This window comes from Artibeus jamaicensis, unplaced genomic scaffold (genome assembly GCF_021234435.1).
Source record: "Artibeus jamaicensis isolate MK-2021 breed Jamaican fruit bat unplaced genomic scaffold, CSHL_Jam_final contig_241, whole genome shotgun sequence".
NCBI lineage: Eukaryota > Metazoa > Chordata > Mammalia > Chiroptera > Phyllostomidae > Artibeus > Artibeus jamaicensis.
The window spans coordinates 7,038,848-7,063,999 of record NW_026521509.1 but is presented as its reverse complement, the minus strand read 5'-3'; the positions used below and the strand labels follow the sequence as shown (position 1 = coordinate 7,063,999).

Genomic DNA, 25,152 nt, shown 5'->3' with positions numbered 1-25,152 from the left:
GATAAATGATGGCCTTTACTATTTAATGCCTTTTTTATATGATCTCTTTCAATATTTCAAAGGAAAGTTCTCCCTCATATGGAGCAAATAATTGCCTAGTTATTATAGAGGGAAAGTATGAAGTATTATGGAGTTAACACAGCAGACCTGAGGCTGCTATCTGTAGTATGGCTTGTAAGGCTGTCCTGTGACTGCTAGCTGGGCATCCACCATTTGAACTATTTCCAAAATAATAAAGGTGGTCTACTCTATCTAGTTTTTACAAATAATGTGATCTGCGTTGATTCTTTCCCTGCACTTTCCTGCTTTCTGGGAGTCTGGAATCTTGGCATATGCTAGTCAGATGGTGTCTACATAACCATCTCCCAATAAATTCTTTAGGGACTGAGTCTCTAATCATACACACGTTGTTCCAGTTTCATTGCTGGGGGAAGAGTGTGCTCCGTGTGGCCCTTCAAAGGAGGGAGAGAGCATGAAAAAGTCTGCACATGGATTCTTCCAGACTTTGCCCTGTGTCTTTCCCCCTGTGATCCAGCTGTGTATTTTTATTGCAATAAAACTCAGCAATGAGTAACAACTACACACACTGCATGCTGCAAGTCTCTCTAGAAACTTTTCAAACATATGGAGTAGGTCTTAGGGATCATTGACATAAGAACCCTGAAAATTTTCATCATTTACTCACTCACCCTTCTTCCAGATGAAGTACCAGGGCCGTCTGAATCTAAATCAACCATTTCTGTATCCTAAAATTAAAAGGGAAGAAGAGAGGAAGGAGGCATTAAATCACAGTCAAAATCTTATAAATTAGATAAACATTTACAACAAAAATGGCATATATAGTTGCAATTAACTCCCTCATTGGAGCAGGCAGAACAAAGGTTAGAAGGAGACTCACTCCAAATACTATGTGCTATATACAAGTTGGAAAACATACTGGGAGAATAAGAGTAAACAGGGTTTATCTTTAAATCAGAATAGGAAATAAGGAAGAAAGTATAGCGACTATTGTCTGAACTATACCTAAACAAAACTTACTCTATGTGACATAATAAATTTATAACCATGAACTACTCATGATTCATCTTTTGATATGTCAAGAAATAGATTTTTTCGGACTTCCACCAAGATGGAGGCATAGGTGGAGACACCATGCTTTCTCACACAACCAAGTTTAGAGACAACTTAATATTAGCAACAGAAAACACAGCCAGAACACAGAAAATTGAACTTTTCGGAAGTCCGATAACAACAAATTCTTCAGCCTGACCGGTAAGAGGGGCGAAACCAGCAGCTGGCGAAGCGGGGTTGCAAAGGAAAACTTGGTCAGACGGACTCAGGCGCGCGGAATCCAGGCGCAGGGTTGGACCTAGTGAGTGACACAGCAACCGCGGGGAAACAGCGAGGGAGCAGGGCTGCGGGTTGACTGTGGTAGCGTATTCGTGGGCTGATAGACAGGCGAGGGAGTGGGCAATTGGACCGGGACACAGCAAGCCCCAGGTGGCAGCAGAGGGCGCCGCCATTTCCCTGCTCTGACCCCACCTCCACATACAGCATGACAACCCAGCGACCTGGGGGTCCAAGGCTCCGCTCCTCATACTTAACAGGCTAGAACAGACCAAAAATGGCTCAAGAAGATCTCAAAGCCCCAGAGCCTATAAATCTAAGCAATGAAGAAATAGCAAAACTCTCAGACGCACAGTTTAAAACACTGGTGATCAGGATCCTCACAGAACTGATTGATGATAGCCGCAAATTAGACAAACATATGAAGGCAAAACTAATTGAAATGAATGGAATTGCACAGGAAACCAGTAGCGATGAAAAGGAAACTGGGACTCAAATCAATGGAGTGGACCAGAAGAAAGCAAATAATGGCCAAACAGAAAAGAGTGAAGAAGCAAGAATTAAAAAAAATGAGGAGAGGCTTAGGAACCTCCAGGACATCTTTAAACACTCCAACATCTGAATTATAGGGGTACCAGAAGGGGGAAGGGCACAGCAACCAGTGGAAAACTTATGTGAACAAATAATAAAGGAGAATTTCCCCAATCTGGCAAAGGAAATAGACTTCCAGGAAATCCAGGAAGCTCAGAGAGTCCCAAAGAAGTTGGACCCAAGAAGGAACACACCAAGGTACATCATAATTACATTAGCCAAGATTCAAATGAAGGAGAGAATCCTAGAAGCAGCAAGAGCTAAGGGGACAGTCACCTATAAAGGAGTTCCCATCAGACTGTCAGCAGATTTCTCAAAAGAGACCTTACAGGCAAGAAGGGGCTGAAAAGAGGTATTCCAAGTCATGAAATCCAAAGACCTACAACCAAGATTGCTCTATCCAGCAAAACTTTCATTTAGAATGGAAGGACAGATAAAGTGCTTCTCAGGTATGATCAAATTCAAGGAGTTCATCATCACCAAGCCCTTATTCTATGAAATGTTAAAGGGACTTATCTAAGAAAAAGAAGTTAAAAAAACATGAACAGTGAAAGGACAGCAAACTCACAGTTATTAACAACCACACCTAAAACGAAAGCAAACTAAAAGGACAGCTAGATCAGGAGTGGAAACATAGAAATGAAGATCTCAAGGAGGGTTAGCAACAGGGGAGTGGGAGAAGGAGAAGGGGGGAAAAGGTACAGAAATAAGTAGCATAGACAGTAGATAGAAAATAGATGGGGGGAGGATAAGAATAGGGGAAATATAGAATCTACAGAACTTGAGACACATGGTCATAAACTAAAGGGGGGGTTATGGTGGGGATGGGGGGGTAGGGTGGAGGGGAATGAAGGGGGGGAATAGAACAACTGTAATGGCATAATCAATAAAAAATTTAAAAAAGAAATAGATTTTTTCTATAGGGAAAATATGAATGTGCATTTAAACCTAAGATTTAGTTTTTTAGTACACAGAGGCAAGGCCCACACACCACTATTCCCAAACACAGAGGTAATGCCTAGGAAGAAAAAAAAAGTTCATGAGCTATTGGTACCCTTTTCTAATGAGTAAAGTTGTTGAATTTTACTCTAATTTTCTCTTATAACCCAAGGAGTGCTACTCTGAGGAGATCATATCCAGTCTTGATAGAAACTCTCAACAAATTAGGTTTAGAGGAGGAAACATACATCAACACAGAAGCCGTACATGACAAGCCCACAGCTAACATCATGGTCATCAGTGAAGAACTGAAAGCTTTTACTCTAAGACCAGAAACAGGACAGGATGCACACTCTAGCTACTTTTATTTAATATAGTACTGGAAGTCCTAGCTAGAGCAATTAAGCAAGAAAAGCAAAAGACATCGAAATCAGAAAGGAAAAAGTAAAACTGTCTCTATTAGCAGATGACATCATGTTACATATAGAAACCCTAAAGACTGTCCCAAGAAACTGTTAGCACTAATAAAGAAAATCAGTAAAGCTGCAAGATACATAATTACATGAAGACAAGTTGGGTTTCTACACACTAACAGAGAAAATAATAAAACAATCCCATCTAAGTTGCACTAAAAGGAATTTTTTTAAAAACTGGAAATAAACTGAACCAAAGAGCTATACACTGAAAAGTATAAGACACTGATGTAAGAAAATAAAGAAAATGCAAGTATATTGAAAGATGCTTTGTGAGGCAAACATGATAACCACTACACTACGGAAACTGTTGAATAATGCTTTGTGTTGATGAGTAATATAAATTAATATTGTTAAAATACCAATACTGCTTAAAGCAAACTACAGATCCAATGCAACTCTTATCAATTACAATGGTATTTTTCACAAAAATAGCAAAAAAAAAAAAAAAAAACCCAACCACTTCAAAAATTCATATGGGACCACAAGAGACTTTTAATAGCCAAAGCAATCTTGCCACAGGAAAAAAAAAAAAACACAGATGTATGCATCATACTTCCTGAGTTCAAATGATACTAGAAAAGCTATAGTAATCAAAACAGTATGGTGCTGGCAGAAGAAAAACAGACACATAGATCAATGGAACAGAACAGAGAGCACAGACAGAAATAAATTCATGCATGTATAGTGAATTCATTTACAACAAAGAAGCCAAGAATATACAATGAGGGAAGAAATAGTCTGTTCAAATAAATTATGCTGAAAAAATTAGATATCCACATCCAAAAAAAATAAAACTGGACCCCTATCTTACACTGTACATAAAACTCATCTCAGCCCTGGCTGGTGTAGCTCAGTGGATTGAGCACAGGCCTGTGGACCAAACAATTGCAGTTCGATTCCCAGTCAGGGCACATGCCTGGGTTGCATGCCAGTTCCCAGCAGGGGGCGCACAAGAGGCAACCATACACTGATATTTCTCTCCCTCTCTCCTTCTCTCCCCCTCTAAAGATAAATAAATAAAATCTTAAAAAAACTCATCTCAAAATAAATGAAAACGTGGATGTGAGACATAAAAATATAAAACTCCAGAAAGCACAGGGGGTAAGCTCCTTGCCAAAGGTCTTAGAAATAATCTTTAGTATTTGACAAAAACTGAAAGACAACAAAAGCAAAGCAAGCAAACCAAAGCAAAAATAAACAAATGGGACTACATCAAACTAAAAAAGCTTTTCTGCACAGCAAAGGAAACCATTAACAAAATGAAAGGTAACCTACTGAAAGGGAGAACATATTTCCAAACCACATATCTGATAAAGGTTTTAAAACTCATGTAACTCAAAAGCAAACAAAAATCCATTAAAAGTGAGTAGACGAACTGAATAGACATTTTTCCAAAGAAGACATCCAAATGGTCATGGTCACTAGGTCCATGAAAAGATGCTGAACATCACTAATCATGAGATGGAAATTAAAACCACAGTGAGATATCACCTCACACCTGTCAGAATGCCCATCATCAAGAAATCTACAAACAAACAACTGCTGGGGAGGAAGTGAAGAAAAGAAAACTCTTTTGTATTGTTGGTGGGAATGCAGACTGGTACAGCCACTGTGGAAAAGAGATGGAGTTTCCTCAATAAACTAAAAGTGGAACTGCCTCTTAACCCAGTGGTCTCACTTCTGGGACTATACCTAAGAATCATGGAACTTGAATTTGAAAGAATATACGTACCCCAATGTTCATAGCAGCATTATTTACAACAGTCAAGATATGGCACAGCTTAAGTGCCCATTAGTAGATGAGTGGATTAAAAAAGCTGCAGAACATTTACACAATGGAATACTACACAGCTTTAAAAAAAAAAAAAAGGAACTCTTACCCTTTGTGATAGTGTTGATGGACCTGGTGATTACTATGCTCAGTGAAATAAGCCACTCAGAGAAAGACAAAAGCCATATGATCTCACTGATATGTGGAGTCTAATGAACAAAATAAACTATCGAAATAGAAACAGAGGCATAGAAACATGGAACACATTAACAGATTTCAGAGAGGAGGAGTGGAGGTGGAACTAGATGAAAGAAGTTCAAAGGATCAGCCACAGAACACATATGCATGACTCACAGACACTGACAACAGTGTGTTGATGGCCATAGGGAAGGGGGGGTGAGGGTGGAGTGGTGGGGCAGGGGCGGGAGGAAGGTGGGCAAAGGGTAGGAAAATGAGGACATCTGTAATAGTGCGAATAATAAAGTTAAAAAAATAAAAGTAAAATGAAAATAAAAAGATGTAGGTGTTCAGCCAGCTTTATAAAACTAGCTTCACTGCTTATCACACCTACATGTGGTATTTACTGTACTTCAAATAACAGGAAAGGAGTACATGCCTACTAATCATGCTGCAATTCTTACCTCCTCTGCATCACTGCTGTTTAGTTCTTCTGCTTTAACTTTATGGTAAGTATCCAGTATATCAGTACAGCTCTGGTCCCTATGAAATATAATAGGTCAAAATACATTTTAATAAATTATACAAAATCTGAAGTCAGTTCCTAGGAAAGATGAAACTGTTTCTTACCCAATAAACCGAAGTAAGACATCAGTTACAATTTTAGCTGCTTTGACTATAGGACTGTCTGGCTCATTGAAAGTCCTGGCATTATGTTCAATGTAGCGTACCTCCCACATTAATGCTGATATTCTCCTATGAAATAAAAAATACCTTTTGTTATACCTGAAAGTAACACAAAATAATAGTGAAAGTAAAGTATAATATTAAAAAAGACAAAATACCTGTTTTATTCTAGAAGTATACAGTATATTCAATATACAACAGAACCAGTAGGCACTTAATGTCAAATGTGTTCCAATATATGCATGTAACGATTATGTGTGTGATAGATGTGAGCTAATAAAGGTATGTAGTTACAGTACTTGAAGCACACGCAAGAAATTAGAACTAGTGGTCTGTATATTAAAACTTGGGAAAAAAAAACTTGGAAAAGAACTGACCCAGGACATTATAAGTAAATACTGATTTGAACAAATACAAATAAAACAAACTGTTTGGATAAAGTGAAAAGGATGTTTAGTTTTCAGGGGAAGAGAGATATTAAGAAGAGCAAGGAAAAAAAACAGGTTAGAGAAAAGGACAGGTTTTTATCTAGTTTCTCTTATGATATACTCATACATTATTGAATGAAATTACAGATAATGTTATAAAATACACCCACTGATTAAAACCAGTTCATGGAATAACTGTGGTCAGGACACAGTGGGCTCTGGGGCGAGAGCTGTGCCACGGCCCTCCACCTCTTTCCCGCAGTCACTCTACTCCCAACTAAAATCAAAAGGGAAAAATAATCTGGCTCTTTTTCTATATACATTTCAGGGCTGGTAATTAAGTCTAATTAACTGCCACTTAATTCCCCAACAGGGCATTTAAACTTGCTCAGAGTCTCTGCAGCACCTTAATCATGATGAATCCACAACAACTTAATCTGCCTGTAATAAACTAAAGTTTACTAGCTTTTATTTCACACATGATTTGTATTATTCATAATTTCCTCCCTGTACTTCATTACCTTCATACCCCTTCCTACCCTGGAAGAAAGGAAAATTGACTGAATAAAGGAAAATTAGCATCCCAGATTTTTAGAAGAAATTTTGCAGTGGCTCTTTCTGAATATTTCAACTACGAAAACAAAGATCTCAGTGTATCACTATGCAAACAGAAAAACAAAAGACATAAAGCTATATACTTTGTTGTCAATGATAGAACTAAACAGACCTGTAAAAGCGATTTTCAAGTCTTCGCCTGATGGTGTTGAGGTCAGTTGGATATGCAACTACAGTACAATACAAGGGATAGGCACTGAGATCCACGGGAACAGCAAAAGGGCTGGCAAAATCTACAACAACAACAAAATCAAGAAAGGTAGTGACAAAGAACATTAACATTTCATATTAACAAATACAACTCATATAAACAAGAAGGGGGGACCATAAAATGATGACTCAAAATTATGCAAATACTTGACCAATACTGTTATGTTATTATTTTTATTTCTTTGGACATAACATCTAAGACTCACATGATACAGTGGTTCAAGTCAAATAAAGAGAAGTGTGTTAAACTTTAAATATATGTATTTTCTGGATAAATGCCAATATCTCAAGTGATATGTTTTAGAAAATATAGCAAGCTATGTTAGTACAACATTACTCATGCATTGTCTTTACCAAAGAAACCACACTCAGGCCCATGAGCCAAACCAGCTAGAGAGGCAAAATGACTCAAGAAAACAAAAGACACCTTTTACCTGCCTTCACTATTATAAGCCACCAGAGAACTGAAAAAGTTGATCAGTCATTACTTTGGCCAAGCATATAAAACTACAATCACCGTGTCTCTTGGCATGCAAGTACACAGTGAAAAAATGTATTTCCTTCTGCAGGATGTAAAATTCAGCTGGCTTCCCTTGCGCCCTCCCATCCTCCCAATATTCTTTTACGTTCACCATACCAAGGGAAAGAAGGTGGTTGATGCCCTGAATAACCCGTTCACATTCCTCATCTCTGGAATGAGCACCCCACTCTCCTTCCTGGGGTTTGTAGAGCAAAGCTGTCAGTTCCTCTTGGGACACAGGAACACCAGCACCAACTTCATCTGGAAAGGCAGCTATGCATAAGAGGGAAAACCGGAAATGGTTAGTTTCCAATATCATGCTGTGTCATTCTTCTTTTAGAAGAACTATAATTCATTTTTAAAAGCATATTTACTTCCTTCTGGAATTGGCTCCATATCCCAGGGGCTCATCTTTTCTCTCTCATTATTGTCCCAACTATTAAAAAATAACAAGATACAAATCAAATTCACAAGATAATTACTTTTACATATTACCATAATTTGTGTGACTTCTTGAGGATGAAACCTAGAAAAAGGCAATACACTTTTACATACAGATAACAATAAACCTCTCACAGAGAAAACATAGTCTACCAATATGAAACTTAGCAATAAGCTTATTCTTAGTTTTACTTGGCTTATTAAAATTTCAATCAATGACATATTCAATGTTAAGCCATGGTATAGAGTAAAAAAATCTCTTTAGACAACTTTCAGGCTGAAAAAGTGATTCAACTATTACATCACCTCCAAATTTTTATTATTCCATTTTGTTCTGCAATATGGAGACTAAAAGTCAATAGCCATAGAAGAAACATTTTTCATCATTCTTGACTAGAAAACTTCATTAATTAGTAATATTATAACACTGGCATTTCATGAAGAGTTAAAGTAAATGTTGTAGGCAAATACCACATCCAAACATAATACAATCACTTCTGCCTCAATTTCACACCATTAAATAAAAGACTAGATACTAATATACATTGCTAGATTCAAGCTGTAACAATTACTTTAAACAATGAATTAATTTCAGTATTCTTTATGAAATAACAGTTGTAATTCTTGTCTAAAATAGAATTACGAGAAAATACAGGCATAGGGGAGGTAGAAGTAAGTCTTCAGTTCCTACTTTGTTTTAGCAGTGAGCATATTGGACCAAAAGCATATTTTTTGCATCAGATCTGTCTGTATAAGTCCTAGATTACTTCCTTACAGTTTTAGGTCCTGTAACACAAGTCAGATGAAAACATCCCTGGTAGGGTGTATAGAAAGTCCATGCAGAACTTCATTATTATATCAGGCATAAAAGACCATAACAGTACTTACTGAACACTGTAACACTGGAAAGAACTATCAGGGTACTCTGGTTGAAAAGGCTGCTGACTCTCCACAGTCCCAAACCACCAGGCGTCATCTATTATACTGCGGAATCGATCACCTGTGATATTTTTAGAAATTGTTACAAAGGTGCTGTTGAGAAGAACAGCTCTGTTCCCACTCTAAATCACTACTTTTTGTTGAATACAGTAGTAGTATTGTAACTAGCATTGTTAAAGTTTTCCAGATAAGTGAATTTTCCATTTTACCCTCTTCAAGAATTTAACTTTCAGGTACTAGTTCTCTTTCTGAAATAAATCATGTGTCCATATAATTTCTAAATATAAATGCTAGCACATATAAATTAACTTTAATTAATTACTTGAAATCAGCATTAGGCATACTACTTCTTTTATTTATTTTTTAATTTTGTTTCTACTACTTCTTATACTGTATGTATATTACTACAGTTGTTTCTTCTCTTTTTTGCTTTTTGCCTTTAAAAATCACTTCATACTACTTTTCTGTTCTAAATGGCTTTAGCATTACAAAACCAAACGATTGTGGACCAAAATGTTTCTTCCAAAAACAGAGAGGGTAACTTAAAAGTATTAATAGCAAATATTTACATAGTGTTTACTCTGTATAAGGTACTATTGTAAGTGCTTTCTATATATTAACTAATTTCGTGCTCACATCATCCTTATAGGTGTGGTCTCATGTGAGTCCCATTTTAAAGATAATGAAAGTGAGGCACATAGAGGTTAAAAACTTGCCCAAGATCAAACAGCTACTGAGGGGGAAGGAAGGGAGTGGGAGAGGGGAAGAAAGGGAGAAAAGAGATAGGAGATGAAAGAGTCAAGGGAGGGAAAGGGGGAGAAGGGGGAAGGAAGAGGGAGAAAGAGAGAGAGGAGAGAGAGAGAGAGCATGCCTTCTATGGCGAGGGGAAGAGAAAGAAAACTGCAATCATTAATGGTCTATTTAAGAGCCCAAATATCACGACTCTGTTTTAGGACAACTGACATTTCATACTTTTCTTTTTAATTCAGGTTTGTATTCTAATACCTTAGACATTCACACAAGGTTTAGAGGTTATATGACACATGCGGTATGCAATAAATCACCTAAACATAACAGAAAAAAATTTTTCAACTTAATTTTTCTAATTTGGCTAACAGTTATAGTTTCTTTCTGTTAAATTGGAATTGAAAAGTTACTTATTCTACCTCACCTATTATAGTTATTAAGTGAAAATTCGTACTTACCAATCTGCCAGTTCCTTTCTTTGGCTTCATTATAAAACTGATGTAGCACAAGGAAGTCAATGACATCTGGCATGTCATGATACCTGTACAGAAAATAAAGCACCTCTGAATCAATCTACAGATATAATAGTATATGTTACTAACTATCCAGGGATGTATGTTTAAAGTGGGGCCATTAAGCAAAATGTTAAAATGTACTTTTGCTATATAAACACACGTTAAAATATATATTTGCTATAGACACACACATTAACAGCCACGTATATGGCTGTTAAGTAAAAAACAAAAACAAAAAACTCCCCCCCAAAATTGAACATTAAATCTTGGTCTTTAAAACTCTACAGCCTACAGTGGTACAGTGTTTTCTCTCTCATCAAGTATTGTACTCTGCAGAATATAAATTAATACACACAAACACACACAGAGCTACTCACTTAATGGAAAAAGACTCTCCAGTCATTTTGCCTGAAATAGGGTCCAGAAATGCAAGCTTCAAGCAGCATAGTGTAGGTGGTCCAACCTCATATTTGATTCCTACAATCTTAACAAACTCTTGTTCCTATTTATGAGAATACCAATAAATTATTACTTTCAATATATATGTCTAACATTTATATTTGATTTGATTATTAGTGGAACAATTGAAAAGTTATCTGAAAAATCACCAAACACTAGGCACTCCACAAGTGTTAAAGGCAATAAGACATGGCTCTTGACCCTTAGTGATAGGCTGAAGTTTAGTACAGGGCTCTAAACCAAGGATAAGGAGTAGAATGCCCTTGGGAAACTTTAAAATTCATGTTTCAAATCCCTATCCCTACAGAATAGAATTCAGTAGGTCTGAGGTACAGCTCAGTCATAGATATATTTTTAAAAACTCCCCAGGGTACTCATGCTCCCCCTGGTTGAGAGTCACCACGCTAGCAGAAATGTAGTATGTAATGCAGGTCGACAGGTACAGATATGTTTGGGGAAATGACATACATTTTTGAGCACCTATGATATTATTTTACAGTATCACCCTTACACATTGATTATTAGGCACTCTCAACAGATGACAAAACTGAGCATCATGGGTACAGTGATTAGTTCAACACTATTAAATAACAAGAACTGGGATTGAAACTCAGGTCTTATTCCAAAGCCTAGGCTTTTGCACCACACATGCTGACTCGTATAATTTCCTAGAACCACAGGGTTAGAATTTAAAATAAGAAATCATGTTTTATTTATTCCCCTGATTGTAAAATGACCAAACAAACAAGGAACTGAACCTTCACCTGATTCAGAAAAGGTGGTAGCATCCCTGCCTCCCAGAAGATGATTATGTAAAGGTTACTTGGTAAGATACTTTAGCATCTCATAAACTTAACACAATTTTTTGCAAGTGTTTAAATATTTATTTCAGTAAATATACACATTCTCTCTTTATCCTTCTTACTAAGCACCCTCACACAACAACCCTTCATTTATCTGAAAAACCATTGTAAAATTGCCCTTTAGTCTCTTGTTTTCCCAGTTATAAAACATACCCCCAAAGAACAAGACACATGCATGGAAACCTACATAGAAATGATAGTGTATGTATCCCTATGTCTGTTTGTATACATATACATACTAATGAATGCATACTTATTTATAGGCAGAAAAATCCTTCCCTAAAAATATACATACCTATTTTAGTCAATACAATGTAGCTACATAGGTACTACATCAAAAAAGATAATCCATACAATACCACGAAGTTCTGAGGTTCTTGGCATCTGTGATATTTACTATATCCTAAAGCACTTACTTCCAGGGTGTTTGTGGTCCACACAACACAGCCAGATTTTAGAGCCTCCAGAATGTACAAAGCTTTTGAGAAAAATATCCATACCAGGAAACTACTGCTTTAGTGCGATTAAAGAATGTTATGTACTGGAGGACCAAAAGCTTGAAGGTGGCATACAAATTTCAGGAAATAGAAAATATGACCCATATCACTCAGCTGCATAAGAGTATGGTAATCACCTTATCTTGGACACACGAGCAACGGTAAAATATGCATGAAATGGAGAAAAAGCCTACAGGCAAGTAAGTTAATTGCAAAGCTACTTCAATTGCACAGCTAATGAATTTGGCAAACTTACCCTGAGATCCATTTTATTCCATGGCTGTTTTTGTAAATTAACGCTGTATATTTTTGATTTCCTTACAGCCCGAACATAAGCTTCATGTCCTTGCCTAAAATAGATAAGCTAAAACAGAAAACATAAGGTAGTAAACAGCAGTATCCTGTTTAACAACTCTACACCTCCTAATACACATTCCTACAAATGTCCTCTTCTGTTTGCAACAATTTTAATTTTGAAAACTTTGTACAATAATTGTAGTAGTCACCATCAAATGATGTTCATTCAGTTCTATGACCTTGTAGCCCCAACTAAGTAGTGCACAATAAAAATACTGCACACACAGTCACTTTCCCCCAGCAGCTTCACAAATTTCTGAAGAAACGAACTATGGCAAATACACACAAACCCCTATTTTATTTTAAAACATCTATGTTAAAAATTACTCATATTTCCAATTGCAATTGACATTCTAAGTATCGGCATTTCAATACACAACCTGAGGTCTGCCCAGAAAAAGTCCAGACATTGTTAATGTAACGAGAACAGTCTGCACAACATCGATGTAACCTGGCAGCCAAGGAGAGTGGACTGGAATGCACATATGTGAACAATGACAGCTTTACTGTACTGGTCAGTGGGGGTGGTAGATGCCATTGAGTGAGTGTGTTTACTGTGTGTTTTTGTATCTTCTTCAACAAGTGCCTCCATTTTTCATGTAACATGACTAGATACTTTCTAGACAGACAAATCCAGAGACAACCAACAAATTAAAAAATTCTTTCTGCCCTGGCTGGTGTAGCTCAGTGGATTGAGCACAGGCTGCAAACCAAAGGGTTGCCAGTTCAATTCCCAGTCAGGGCACATGCCTGGGTTGCAGGCCAGGTCCCCAGTGGGGGCCACATGAGAGGCAACCACACGTTGATGTTTCCCCTCTCTCTTTCTCTCTCCCTTCCTCTCTCTGTAAAAATAAATAAATAAAATCTTTTAAAAAGTATTTCTGAAAAAGTTTGGGTCTTAAAAAAATGAGTTTATTTATTTATTTGCAGAAAGAGGGGAAGAGAGGAAGAGAAATATCAATATGTGGTTGTCTCTCTCATGCCCCCTACTGGGGACCTATACTATGACCCAGGCATGTGCCCTCACTGAGAATCCAACTAGTGACCTTTCAGTTTGCAGGCCAGCACTCAATCCACTGAGCCACACCAGCCAGGGCTGTTTCTTGTTTTATTACAATGATATTATATTCCTCCTAATTAGTCTTAAATTGCAAACTGTGTGTAAGCATTAATCACTCAAAAATTATGTGAATACATCAGACTATACAAGCCAACTAGAGCTCAAATATTACAACGCTACCATTATTTTCATAAGAAAATGAAAAATAACAATTTTCACAACATAGAACTTAACTCCATTTTTGAATGACCAAATCATAAGCACGGCTAGATTATTCAATCACAGGCTTGGTAGAAATGCCTTGTTTGTGAAATGATAATCCCCCAACCCTCAAGAGGGGTATTTATTCTCTAGTATATTTTCTATCAGGTACATCATGCACTTCTTTCTCTTATTTAAAAAAAAGGAACAATATTAGAATGTGAATTAGGATTCAAATTACCACTTAATTCAACTAAGTGGCAATTAAAATAAAAATAAAGACAATTATTTTCATGACTTCACAAGCAATCACTTTATCTTAATGTTCACAGAGCATCCATTATACTGAGGCTCTATGCCAGGTCCCACAAAGGATACACATTTAAAATTCAGTCACTGTCCACAAGAAATATATAATTGAGCAGAGCAGCTAGGACAGTGTGCACATAACTATGACAGAACTGAGAATATAAATGTACTATAACTAATGAAAGTGAGTGTTCTTAAGGTTCTAAGAGAAAAGGGTAAAAGTGGTAACAAGTACCTCATCTCCCATTTGTGGGACAAATGGGGATCGTCGTGGAATAGTATCCAAGATCCACTGAGGGGCAAACCATTCTTCATTGGGCTCCCCTGCCATAGAAACCAGTCCTCCTTTCTAAAATACAATTCACAAATATAAAAAAATAAATATAGAAACAGTAATCTAAAAATTAAAAAGTAGAGAATGTTAAAAAACATTAGGTTATAATTAAATCTAAAATATACTATTTTAAAACATTTTGCTTTACCATTAATTATGAACAATTTGTATACCAATAAAATGATCAAGTTCTTAACATATTGCTCAATTTTGTCTGACAGAACACAGTAAGATACTATATATCATCTAAAAACCACAAATTTTACTCTTGATGTCTCTAGAATACCACATGAATTCAAATACAAGTCACATTAACATTTTACCAATAAAATGGTGACAATCAAAAGGATAATTCTGTCTATTAAAGGAATAGGCTACAAAATATATACATAATAAAATTTTAAATTAATATTCAAAGAACTATGTGGATTAAGTCTTTACATCATCCAAATGAAACTATACTGGAAAAAAGAAACCATTATCAGGGTGAAATAAAAATAGAAAATACTGAAGAGCTCAACACATTTACATAACTTTTCATTTCACAAGTCGAAAATGTATAGAAAGAATGACTGGTGATATGACAAGAATAACACTGTTATACTATAATGGCTTGTTATTTAAAACTGTGATACACATTTTAACAAACGATTGTGAATGTTTTAATTTAACAACAAAATAACACGGAAGATATTCCAGCCTCTACATTTGATAACAAAAAATTTTCAAATATTCTTTCCATTTTAAATTCATTTAGAATAATTTTCCTTACTTAGTTTCTCATATAGAATATATTCTTTTTTATTTTAAGATTTTATTTATTTATCTTTAGAGGGGAAGGGAAGGAGAGAGGGAGAGAAACATCAATGTATGGTTGCCTTTCGTGCATCCCCTGCTGGGAACTGGCCTGCAGGGAACCGGCTTGCAACCCAGGCCATGTGCCCTGACTGGGAATCAAACCGTGATCCTTTGGTTTGCAGGCCTGTGCTCAATCCACTGAGCTACACCAGCCAGCGAAAATGTTTTCTTTAGAGAAAAGTCAAGTGTTAATGTTAAATATTCAAGTATCAAAGGTAAAAACAACCTGTAAACTAACAAACCTTCTTTCTAGTCTGTTTAGGCTTCTTTTGTCTTTCTTCTAGTGACTTCAAATTCTCCTCTTCAGAGCTGCTGCATATTTTCCGTGTTGCCTGTCTGGTTTGTCTTTTTGGAGGTTGCAAATTTATTCCAGCATCTGCTGTCCAATCAGAATATTCACTTGATGAATCACTGTGAAGTAAATCAAAATTATGAATTAGTGTAGAAAAGGAATAGTTTTGCCTTAAAATAGAAACATGATCATTTTATATTCAAACAGAACTATAAATGACATGGTTTGATTCTGTTCTAAACAAAGTAAAAAATATCAGCATAGAATTTTAAAATATTTTATTTATTTATTTTTAGAGAAGGGAAGGGAGGAAGAAAGAGAAAAATAATCAGTCTGTGGTTGCCTCTTGTGCAGCTCCTACTGGGGACCTGGCCTACAACCCAGGCATGTGCTCTGACTGGGAATTGAACCAGTGACCCTTTGGTTAGCAGGCCAGCACTCAATGCACTAAGCCACACCAGCCAGGGCATAAGTATAGAATTTTGATTGTTATTTAAGTGATTTTAGTGAAACACTTCTTGGATAAAGTATAATGCTTAGTTTCCCATAACAGAATTTAAAATTAAAAATTCTTGTCCAAATCACAAAAGCTTCTTTAAGTACAGATGCTTCTTTTCATTGGAAATGGTTAAACATAACTGCTTTAAAACTGAAATAAATACATACAGCCTGACAAGGTATAGAACCTTGGATTTACAAAAAATCATATTTTTCAGATGAGAGAACCAACAAACCCAGGGACGTACCCCAAAAGATACTGGTAGAACCAGGATAAAACAGCAGGTCTCCAGGCTTCCAACCCAGTACTCCTTCTACTATAACATACTATTTTAACTCTAGTCTTACCAAATTCTTACAAGAACATAATTATACATTAAAACCATCAAATAATTTTGACCAAATCAAAACCATTAAAACTACCTGGAAGAACTTTCACTTTGCCATTCAACGACAGGATCCTCTACAGAAGCATCACTTGTGCCAACTGTTTCATCCTCCTGGAACAAAGAGGCATCGATTGAGATACATGGTTACTAAATAGCAGATTATTAATTAGCACACACTACCTGTTATATAACAAATTGTGTCCCTCCTGAAAGTTCTAGTTAAAATGTACAGAATCATTTTCCACCTACCAGGTAGCAAAAATTTTCTGGCATTTGTTAGCTTAATGATGTAAGACATCTTTCATTATTTCAAAGACTGAATAGACTCAAGACTCAAATATAACCCTCTTAAATGTTAGAACAATTTTTTAAAAATCTATATACCTCCACCAAGTTAATATACTTACTTCCCACAAAATTTAATCTTTTTATTATATAAAATTTCAAACATACCGAACTAGAGGGAATAGACACCCCTGGGGTACACAATCTCCAGTTTAGAAAATAACTGACTATGTATTTCTTTTACCTACATCCTCACCAACTGCCTCTTAGGCATTTTGAATGAATCTAGACCAAAGCTCAGCTTAACTATATTTATTAAGATTAAGATTTTTTTTAAAACACAAGCACAATACTATTATTATGTTAAAAAGGTAACATCAGGGCCCTGGCTGGTATAGCTCAGTGGATTGAGCACGGGCCTGCGAACCAGACAATTGCAGTTCGACTCCCAGTCAGGGCACATGCCTGGGTTGCAGGCCAGTTCCCAGGAGGGGATGCATGAAAGGCAACCATACATTGATGTTTCTCTCCCTCTCTCCTTCCCTTCCCCTCTAAAGACAAATAAATAAAATCTTTTAAAAAATAAAAATAAAAAGGTAACATCAGTTACTTTATATGTAATCATTCTTTTCAGATCAAGATGTACAAGGGTAGGGGAGAGGGGGACATCAATGATAAGACTAAAAAATTGTAAGTAGGGGATGAAGAATGAGGTATGCCATTCATTATCAATGCATAGTTAAATCTTCATTATTTACCTAGCAACTATAGTTAAAAGAGCAAAAGGAAAAGATTGAAGAAGAGAATAACATGAAGAAAAGTACTGCTATGCTCTTTATTCAATGAATTCAATAAACAAGGTAGGTCATAGAAAAATCAGCACTTGCTAATGTCCATGACTGGTGAAGTCAACAATAACAAAAAACTTATACATTCTGCTAGTTAGACAATCACCCAGTTCTGCAACTGTATTCACTGTTTACATTCCACTTCTTTGCATCTCCAGGCACATTTAATCTCTACTTTTTCTCACTGCCCCAAAGCTAAACTTGTGCTAGCATGTTTGATACCCTCAACATTAGGTACAAATCAGAAAACACAGGTAAAAGAATTTCCACATAATACTCCAATTTGCCTATTAAATACCTTAATAATTTTTTATTTAAAAATCTTAAAAATAATTTTTATTAAAGAAACGACTCTTCAAAGTCAATCCAAAGTGATGATAAGAAGTGGAAAACAAAAAATTACATTGAGTAAATAACGTATCTAACCTCTGAGGAGCTGTCTGAGTCTTCTTGCACACCTGAATTTTGACATGGTGCTTGCGAATTATGCTCCATGTTGGACCGTGTTTGGTAAGTATGCTGACGCTTCCGTTGTGTCCTTCGTAAAGACCGTCCACAGCTAGGCTGATAATCATTCTGTAAAACAGAAAGAAAACAGATTTAAAAAAAATTAAAGGCTCATTGAATATACATAATAGAGATATATAGAGCAAATCAATTAGGTGGGGGTATTGCTAAGAGATAGAAATAAATCCCTCAAAAGAAAACCTAAGAGACTTCCGCCAAGATGGAGGCATAGGTGGATGTGCCGTGCCTTCTCACACAACCAAGTTTAGAGACAACTAAATATTAGCAACAGAAAACACAGCCAGAATACGGAAAATTGAACTTTTCGGAAGTCCGTTAACAACAAATTCTTCAGCCTGACCGGTAAGGGGCGAAACCAGCAGCTGGTGAAGCGGGATTGCACAGGAAAACTCGGTCAGCCGGACTCAGGCGCGGAATCCAGACGCGGAATCCAGGCGGAGGGTTGGACCTAGTGAGCGACCGCGGGGGAGACGGCGGGGGAGCGGTGCTGCGTGTTGACTGTGGTCGCGCATTTGTGCGTGGAAGGACAGGCGAGGGAGTGGGCGGTTGGACCGGGCCCGGCGGCTCCCCGCAGCAAGAGGCAGTGGAGGGCGCCGCCATTTCCCCGCTCTGACCCCACCTCCACATACAGCGTCATAACCCAGCGACTCTGAGTGGCCCGGCCCAGGTGAACCACCTAAGACGCTAATCCTCACCCAGCTGTGAGAAACAGCAGAGGGGGCCGCCATTTCCCGCTCTGACCACGCCCCCACATACAGCGTCACAACCCAGCGACCTGGGAGTCCAAGGCACCGCTTCTCACACTTAAAGGGCCAGAACAGACCAAAAATGTCACATGATCTCAAAGCCCCACAGCCCATAGATCTAAGCGATGAAGAAATAGCAAAACTCTCAGATGCACAGTTTAAAACACTGGTCATCAGGATCCTCACAGAACTGGTTGATTATAGCCACAAATTAGACAAATATATGAAGGCAAAACTAATTGAAATGAATGGAATTGCACAGGACACCAATAGCAATGAAAAGGAAACTGGGACTCAAATCAATGGAGTGGACCAGAAGAAAGCAAATAATGGCCAAACAGAAAAGAGTCAGGAAGCAAGAATTCAAAGAAATGAGGAGAGGCTTAGGAACCTCCAGGACATCTTTAAACGCTCCAATATCCGAATTATAGGGGTACCAGAAGGGGGAAAGGCACAGCCACCAGTGGAAAACTTATGTGAACAAATAATAAAGGAGAATTTCCCCAATCTGGCAAAGGAAATAGACTTCCAGGAAATCCAGGAAGCTCAGAGAGTCCCAAAGAAGTTGGACCCAAGAAGGAACACACCAAGGCACATCATAATTAGCCAAAATTAAAATGAAAGAGAGAATCCTAGAAGCAGCAAGAGCTAAGGGGACAGTCACCTACAAAGGAGTCCCCATCAGACTGTCAGCAGATTTCTCAAAAGAGACCTTACAGGCAAGAAGGGGCTGGAAAGAGGTATTCCAAGTCATGAAATCCAAAGACCTACAACCAAGATTGCTCTATCCAGCAAAACTTTCATTTAGAAGGGAAGGGCAGATAAAGTGCTTCTCAGATAAGATCAAATTCAAGGAGTTCATCATCACCAAGCCCTTATTATATGAAATGTTAAAGGGCCTTATCTAAGGAAAAGAAGCTAAAGAAACATGAATAGTGAAAGGACAGCAAACCCACAGTTATTAACAACCACACCTAAAACGAAAGCAAACTAAAAGGACAGCTAGATCAGGAGTGGAAACATAGAAATGAAGATCTCAAGGAGGGATAGCAACAGGGGAGTGGGAGGAGGAGATGGGGGGAGAAGGTACAGAAAATAAGTAGCATAGACAGTAGATAGAAAATAGATGGGGGGGCAAGAATAGCATGGGAAATATAGAATCTAATGGACCTGAGACACATGGTCATAAACTAAAGGGAGGGTAATGGTGGGGATGGGGGGGTAGGGTGGAGGGGAATGAAGGGGGGAATAGAACAACTGTAACAGCATAATCAATAAAAAAATTTAAAAAAAAAGAAAACCCAAGAAAACCTAAGATATATATATATGCTGAAGAGAATGATCATATATAAAGTATATATATACATATATATAGTCTGTCCAGGAGGTATTCAGCCATGCAATGTGAAACACAGAGACACTTATTAAATAAAATACAAGATACAAGAAATGCTGTCCATAGGACAATAATGCCTCAGTCCCCTTCAAAGCAGGTACCTTGGGACCTCACACAGTTCTTCCCATCACCATCAGCTACCCCATCATATTTTCCTGAATCTCATTGATGGTCTGAAATCTTTTCCCCTTCAAAGGTGATTTAGTTTTGGGAAAAGCCAGAAGTCACAGAGTGCCAAATCTGGGCTGTAGAGGGGCTGAGTTACCTGGGTGATTTGATGTTTCCCTCCAAAATTTGCATGAGACATGAGCAATTACATTGTTGTGATGAAGCTGCCAATCACTAGTTACCCACAGCCTCAGCCTTCTGAATCATCCCAATAGTTTGTGTGAAGGAACGTTTGAACTTCACACAAAATTGGATGCAGATTCATTGCTCTACTCGTTCAGTCATTTTGAATGTGACGGCCACACAATAAGTATGCTCACTCAAAGGAATCTACCACCCCATTGACTAGTGCAGTGAAGTCATCATTGTTCACACATGCACATTCCAGTCCACTCTCCTTGGCTGCCAGGTTACATCAATGTTGTGCAAACCATTCTCGTCATATTAACAATGGCTGGACTTGTTCTGGACATATCTTGTATAGTCAACCTACCTTTCACTAATAGCAATTACTTTCCTATTTTGAAAATTTTGTGATCAAATTGAAAACAGTGCTGAAAGTCTGGGCTGCAAGAACTTGCCCAATCAGAATTTACATATACTACATTATTCACAATTACAGGATGAAGCAAGTTATCAATATCATATCTATGTACATATAACTTTAAATAGAATATGTACTTGTTTAGTTCTATAAAAAACTAATTGAAGAAACAGTTCAAAACAAACATTTAATTATAACGGCTAAAATGTAAAGTGAAAACTCATTTATTCTAATCTTTACAAATATAAATTATTACTGATACCCTATATCAAAGCTACAATTCTACTTTGTCATCGTGAGTGAACAAGTTTCAAAGTCTTATAAAGCAGTACAAAAGCCCAGTGTCTTACACTTAATTTTAATTTTCTATAAATGAAAATGTTTTATAGACCCAACTACCCAATTTACTAGTCTCAGACATCAAATAACCTAACGAAATGTCAATAGAAATTAAGAAATTGGGCCTAAAGATGATCTAAGAATATTGAGATATTCTTGTAGTACTTAACCTAAAATTGTATTTCAAATTCAGTGTCCATTGCCTACATTTCTTTATTAAAATTAGGTTCATCCTAGACTTTCGGAGCCACCGTACCCTTTACGAGTTACAGTCAGATGCAGGAATAAATCTATACTTCCTTATGCCACCAGTTCATTCAAACTCAGAGTGCTAGTAAGGGGCTTACCATTTTCCTAATAGAGTACAGGAATTACATTCCCTTCTTTGCAGTTTTTACTGGGAATATGAATCTTCCCAACATAGAGATAACATTTTACTACTCTATGATTAGGTAGGCCAAGAGTTTGCTTAGGGTAGGAGTCAGCAAACTTTTCTGTAAAGGGCTAGAATATAAATATTTCTGGATTTGTAGGTCATATGATCTCTGTTGCAACTACTCGACTTTGTATAGTGTGAAAGCAGCCAGACAGTATATAAATCAGTAAGTGTGGCTAGGTTCCAATAAAACTTTATTAGCAAGAACAGGCAGTAGACCAGATTTGGCAACCGCTGACCTAGGGTACACAAGTATTTGTTTTACATTGTGATTACTGATCAGGCAATCATTTTAAAGTCCTTCTTTAAATATAAGTGGTATTTTAATACAAATTTCCTATAACTACAATGACTACATGTCGTAAATATTTTGGGACAGTCCTGGCTTGTGTAATTTTATCCTTGTTAATAACCATATAGCTCCATTAGGGTTTCAAAAAATAGGTTCCCTATATGTAGCCGCCCACCAAAGCAGTCCCTTAATACACAACTGTACCCTTTCAAAAACCTGGTACCTATCAAAACACTCCATTAATACATACTGCACCTTTCAATGACCTGGTATCTGCAAATTTTTGCAAGTAGTGTATCCTGAAGTACTGTAAAACTAAACTCACCCTTTGGGCAGCGTAGGATGGCTTTTTCTTCTTTTCAACTGTATAAAGACTAATTTCTATGTCACCTTTCCCAGTTCTACATTCTTCCTGAACCCTAATAGGAAAACAAAGGGCAAAAAAATAGAAAATCATCAAAAGGCAGACCAACGGTTTAAAAGTCAGATAATAAAAATACTTCTAAATGTAAACTTCACTACTTTAACCATTTTTAGGTGTACAGTTCAGTGGTATTAACAAAATTTACAATGCTATGTAACCACCGTCACTATTTCCACAACTTTATAATCACTCCAAACATAATGTTTGTAACCATTAAGCAACAACGAACTCCTATTTCTCCTTCCACCAGGCCTATTAACCTTTAATCTACTTTATGTATCTATGAATTTGCATATTCTAGATATTTCATGTATGTTGAATCACATGTTATTTGTCCTTTTGTATTGGGCTTATTTCAGTTTAACATGTTTTCAAGGTTGTAGCAGGTATCAGAACTACATTCCTTTTTATGGCTGAATAATATTCCACTAGACATATACTATTTACATTTTACTTATTCATTCATCTTGACAGACACTTATGTTATTTCTACCTTTCAGCTATTATGAATAAATGCTGCAATGAACACTGGCAAGAGGTATCTATTTGAGTCCTTGCTTTCAGTTCTAGTTTTAATGTTTTGAGTAGAGAATTACTTTAAATTACTGTATTGTCAGAGGGTAGCATTCAGTTCCTAAATTAGCTATATGTCCTTTTTTCTTACTGCTAACAGAAGAAAAGGCAAAAGCAATTTGACTTTGCTACATATAAGCTGAGCTGCTAAAAGGGGTGTTTAGGGAGATAAAATGATTTAAAAAATTTATGTGTGCTCTACCAAACATACTTTATCTTTTATTAATCTATTTCCAGTGGCTAAAGATTATCTGGAGTTGATATTATGGCAAATGTTAGGGTTTACATAAAAGATAGAGATTCTTTTTCATTTGTTATGCAGATTAGTACAGTAACTGTGGAAAACAGTATGGAGTTTCCTTAGAATTAAAAATGGAACTGCCCTATGACCTAGCAATTCCAATTCTGGAAATATATCCAAAGACACAAGAAACACTAATTCAAAAGACTATAGGCACCCCTATGTTCATGGCAGCATTATTAACAATAGCCAAGATATGGAAGCAGCCCAAGTGCCCATCCATATGAGTGAATAAAACAACTATAGGACATTTACACAATGGAATACTACAAGGCCATAAAAAGAAGAAAATTTTACCCTATGCAACAGTATGGATGGACTTGGAGAACATTATGCTAGGTGAAATAAGCCAGTCAGAGAAAGACAAGTACCATATATTTCCACTTACATGTGGAATCTGAAGAACATAAAAGATAGAGATTCTAAGTTTGAAATTTATCCTAACAAAACCCTTTCATCTCCCAGGTAAATCTACTTAAATAACATTTATAAATACCCCCCTAAACACTAGGATCTACTACACAACTACACTGTAATGCAGAATTGCTCCGATATCAAGTTGATTGCTTTCTTGGAATCACTGTTGAATTTTAGATCCATATAACACTAACATATTTAATCACAAAAAGCCTCATGTTTTTAGTTAACAGTATTTGTATTTTTGTTTTTTAACCGAGACTATAAACTCATGGAAGACAAAGATCATGATTTTCATTTTTCAGTATTTCACACAAAGAGCTAAGTAAACTGAAGATAATCATTAAATAATGTTATGGAATGAACCAACTAAAATAATGTGGAAAAACTAATGCATAATTTGGTTGCATTTAAAAAAATAGTTTAGTTATTAGGCTAACAGAACATATTGATTTACCTATAAAATAAAGCTCTCAAGTTTCTTAATTAATGTTACCTTATTGACTCACCTACTAACCCCCTGATTGAGTTCATTTACTACCACTCTCCTGCTCCATGCCATGAGATCTCGTTCAGTAGCCATCTGGCTCCGAAGAGCATTGTTATGCATTTGCCGGACACCTTCAATTTGACCACTACGTCGGAGTCCAATATTTGGAGAAGATAGGTCCATATTTGGACTTCTCAGAGCTAAAACAAAAACAAAAATAGAGAGCACTTTCTGAGCAAAGGCACCAAACTTTTCTGGATCAGAGGTCTAAATAAAATAGGTGATTCATAGTATTGCTAGACAACATTCCCACCCATTTGTTCTACATTTTCTTATCCCCTTCATGGTTTTTACAGCATTACCAGTGAAGCAGTCACTCAATAAACATCTACAAAGTTTCTATAGCCCTTTTAATTTTTTTCAAAGTACTTTTACATTTCTAATCTACTAAATTCTCAGCAAATACAAAAAGTATATTTAATATGACTTAGTAGATTCACAAATGTATATTACTACTAGCTCTGAAAGCAGCTTTTCAATGTAAATTCTATTTTTATTTAGACCATCAAAGGGGTGTTGAATAAAGCCTCAATAAGGTTTTCGAAAATAGTGAGACAAAGTATTAATGGAAAGATTTTAACCATCCAAATTTTATTTTCAAAATTTCAATTGATAGCAGTAAAAAAAGGGAAAAAGTAATAAACATTTTATTTTTCTTTTTAATCCCACAGAAAGGTCCCTGGCTAGATTATTTTTCTTGTATTTGCAAATAAACCAAAAATGGAAGATGAAATAGTCAACTGTAAAAGTAAACATCAGAAAAAACTCAAAACGACTCAACATCG

General features: G+C 36.6%; 1 protein-coding gene across 1 annotated transcript in view; it reads right to left on the bottom strand.

The window, feature by feature from the left end:
• Nucleotides 1-25,152, bottom strand: part of BRWD3 (bromodomain and WD repeat domain containing 3) — a 105,794-nt gene that overhangs the window by 20,659 nt on the left and 59,983 nt on the right. The window contains exons 19-34 of the mRNA XM_037156537.2: nucleotides 24,327-24,507; nucleotides 22,428-22,521; nucleotides 18,080-18,229; nucleotides 16,555-16,631; nucleotides 15,584-15,752; nucleotides 14,385-14,498; nucleotides 12,479-12,586; nucleotides 10,781-10,905; nucleotides 10,347-10,429; nucleotides 9,091-9,202; nucleotides 8,136-8,197; nucleotides 7,879-8,034; nucleotides 7,144-7,264; nucleotides 5,932-6,057; nucleotides 5,766-5,844; nucleotides 690-746 (exon numbers count right to left, since the gene is read on the bottom strand). Of these exons, the coding sequence (XP_037012432.1) occupies nucleotides 690-746; nucleotides 5,766-5,844; nucleotides 5,932-6,057; nucleotides 7,144-7,264; nucleotides 7,879-8,034; nucleotides 8,136-8,197; nucleotides 9,091-9,202; nucleotides 10,347-10,429; nucleotides 10,781-10,905; nucleotides 12,479-12,586; nucleotides 14,385-14,498; nucleotides 15,584-15,752; nucleotides 16,555-16,631; nucleotides 18,080-18,229; nucleotides 22,428-22,521; nucleotides 24,327-24,507 (1,814 nt within the window). The remainder of the gene's footprint in view (nucleotides 1-689; nucleotides 747-5,765; nucleotides 5,845-5,931; nucleotides 6,058-7,143; nucleotides 7,265-7,878; nucleotides 8,035-8,135; nucleotides 8,198-9,090; nucleotides 9,203-10,346; nucleotides 10,430-10,780; nucleotides 10,906-12,478; nucleotides 12,587-14,384; nucleotides 14,499-15,583; nucleotides 15,753-16,554; nucleotides 16,632-18,079; nucleotides 18,230-22,427; nucleotides 22,522-24,326; nucleotides 24,508-25,152) is intronic.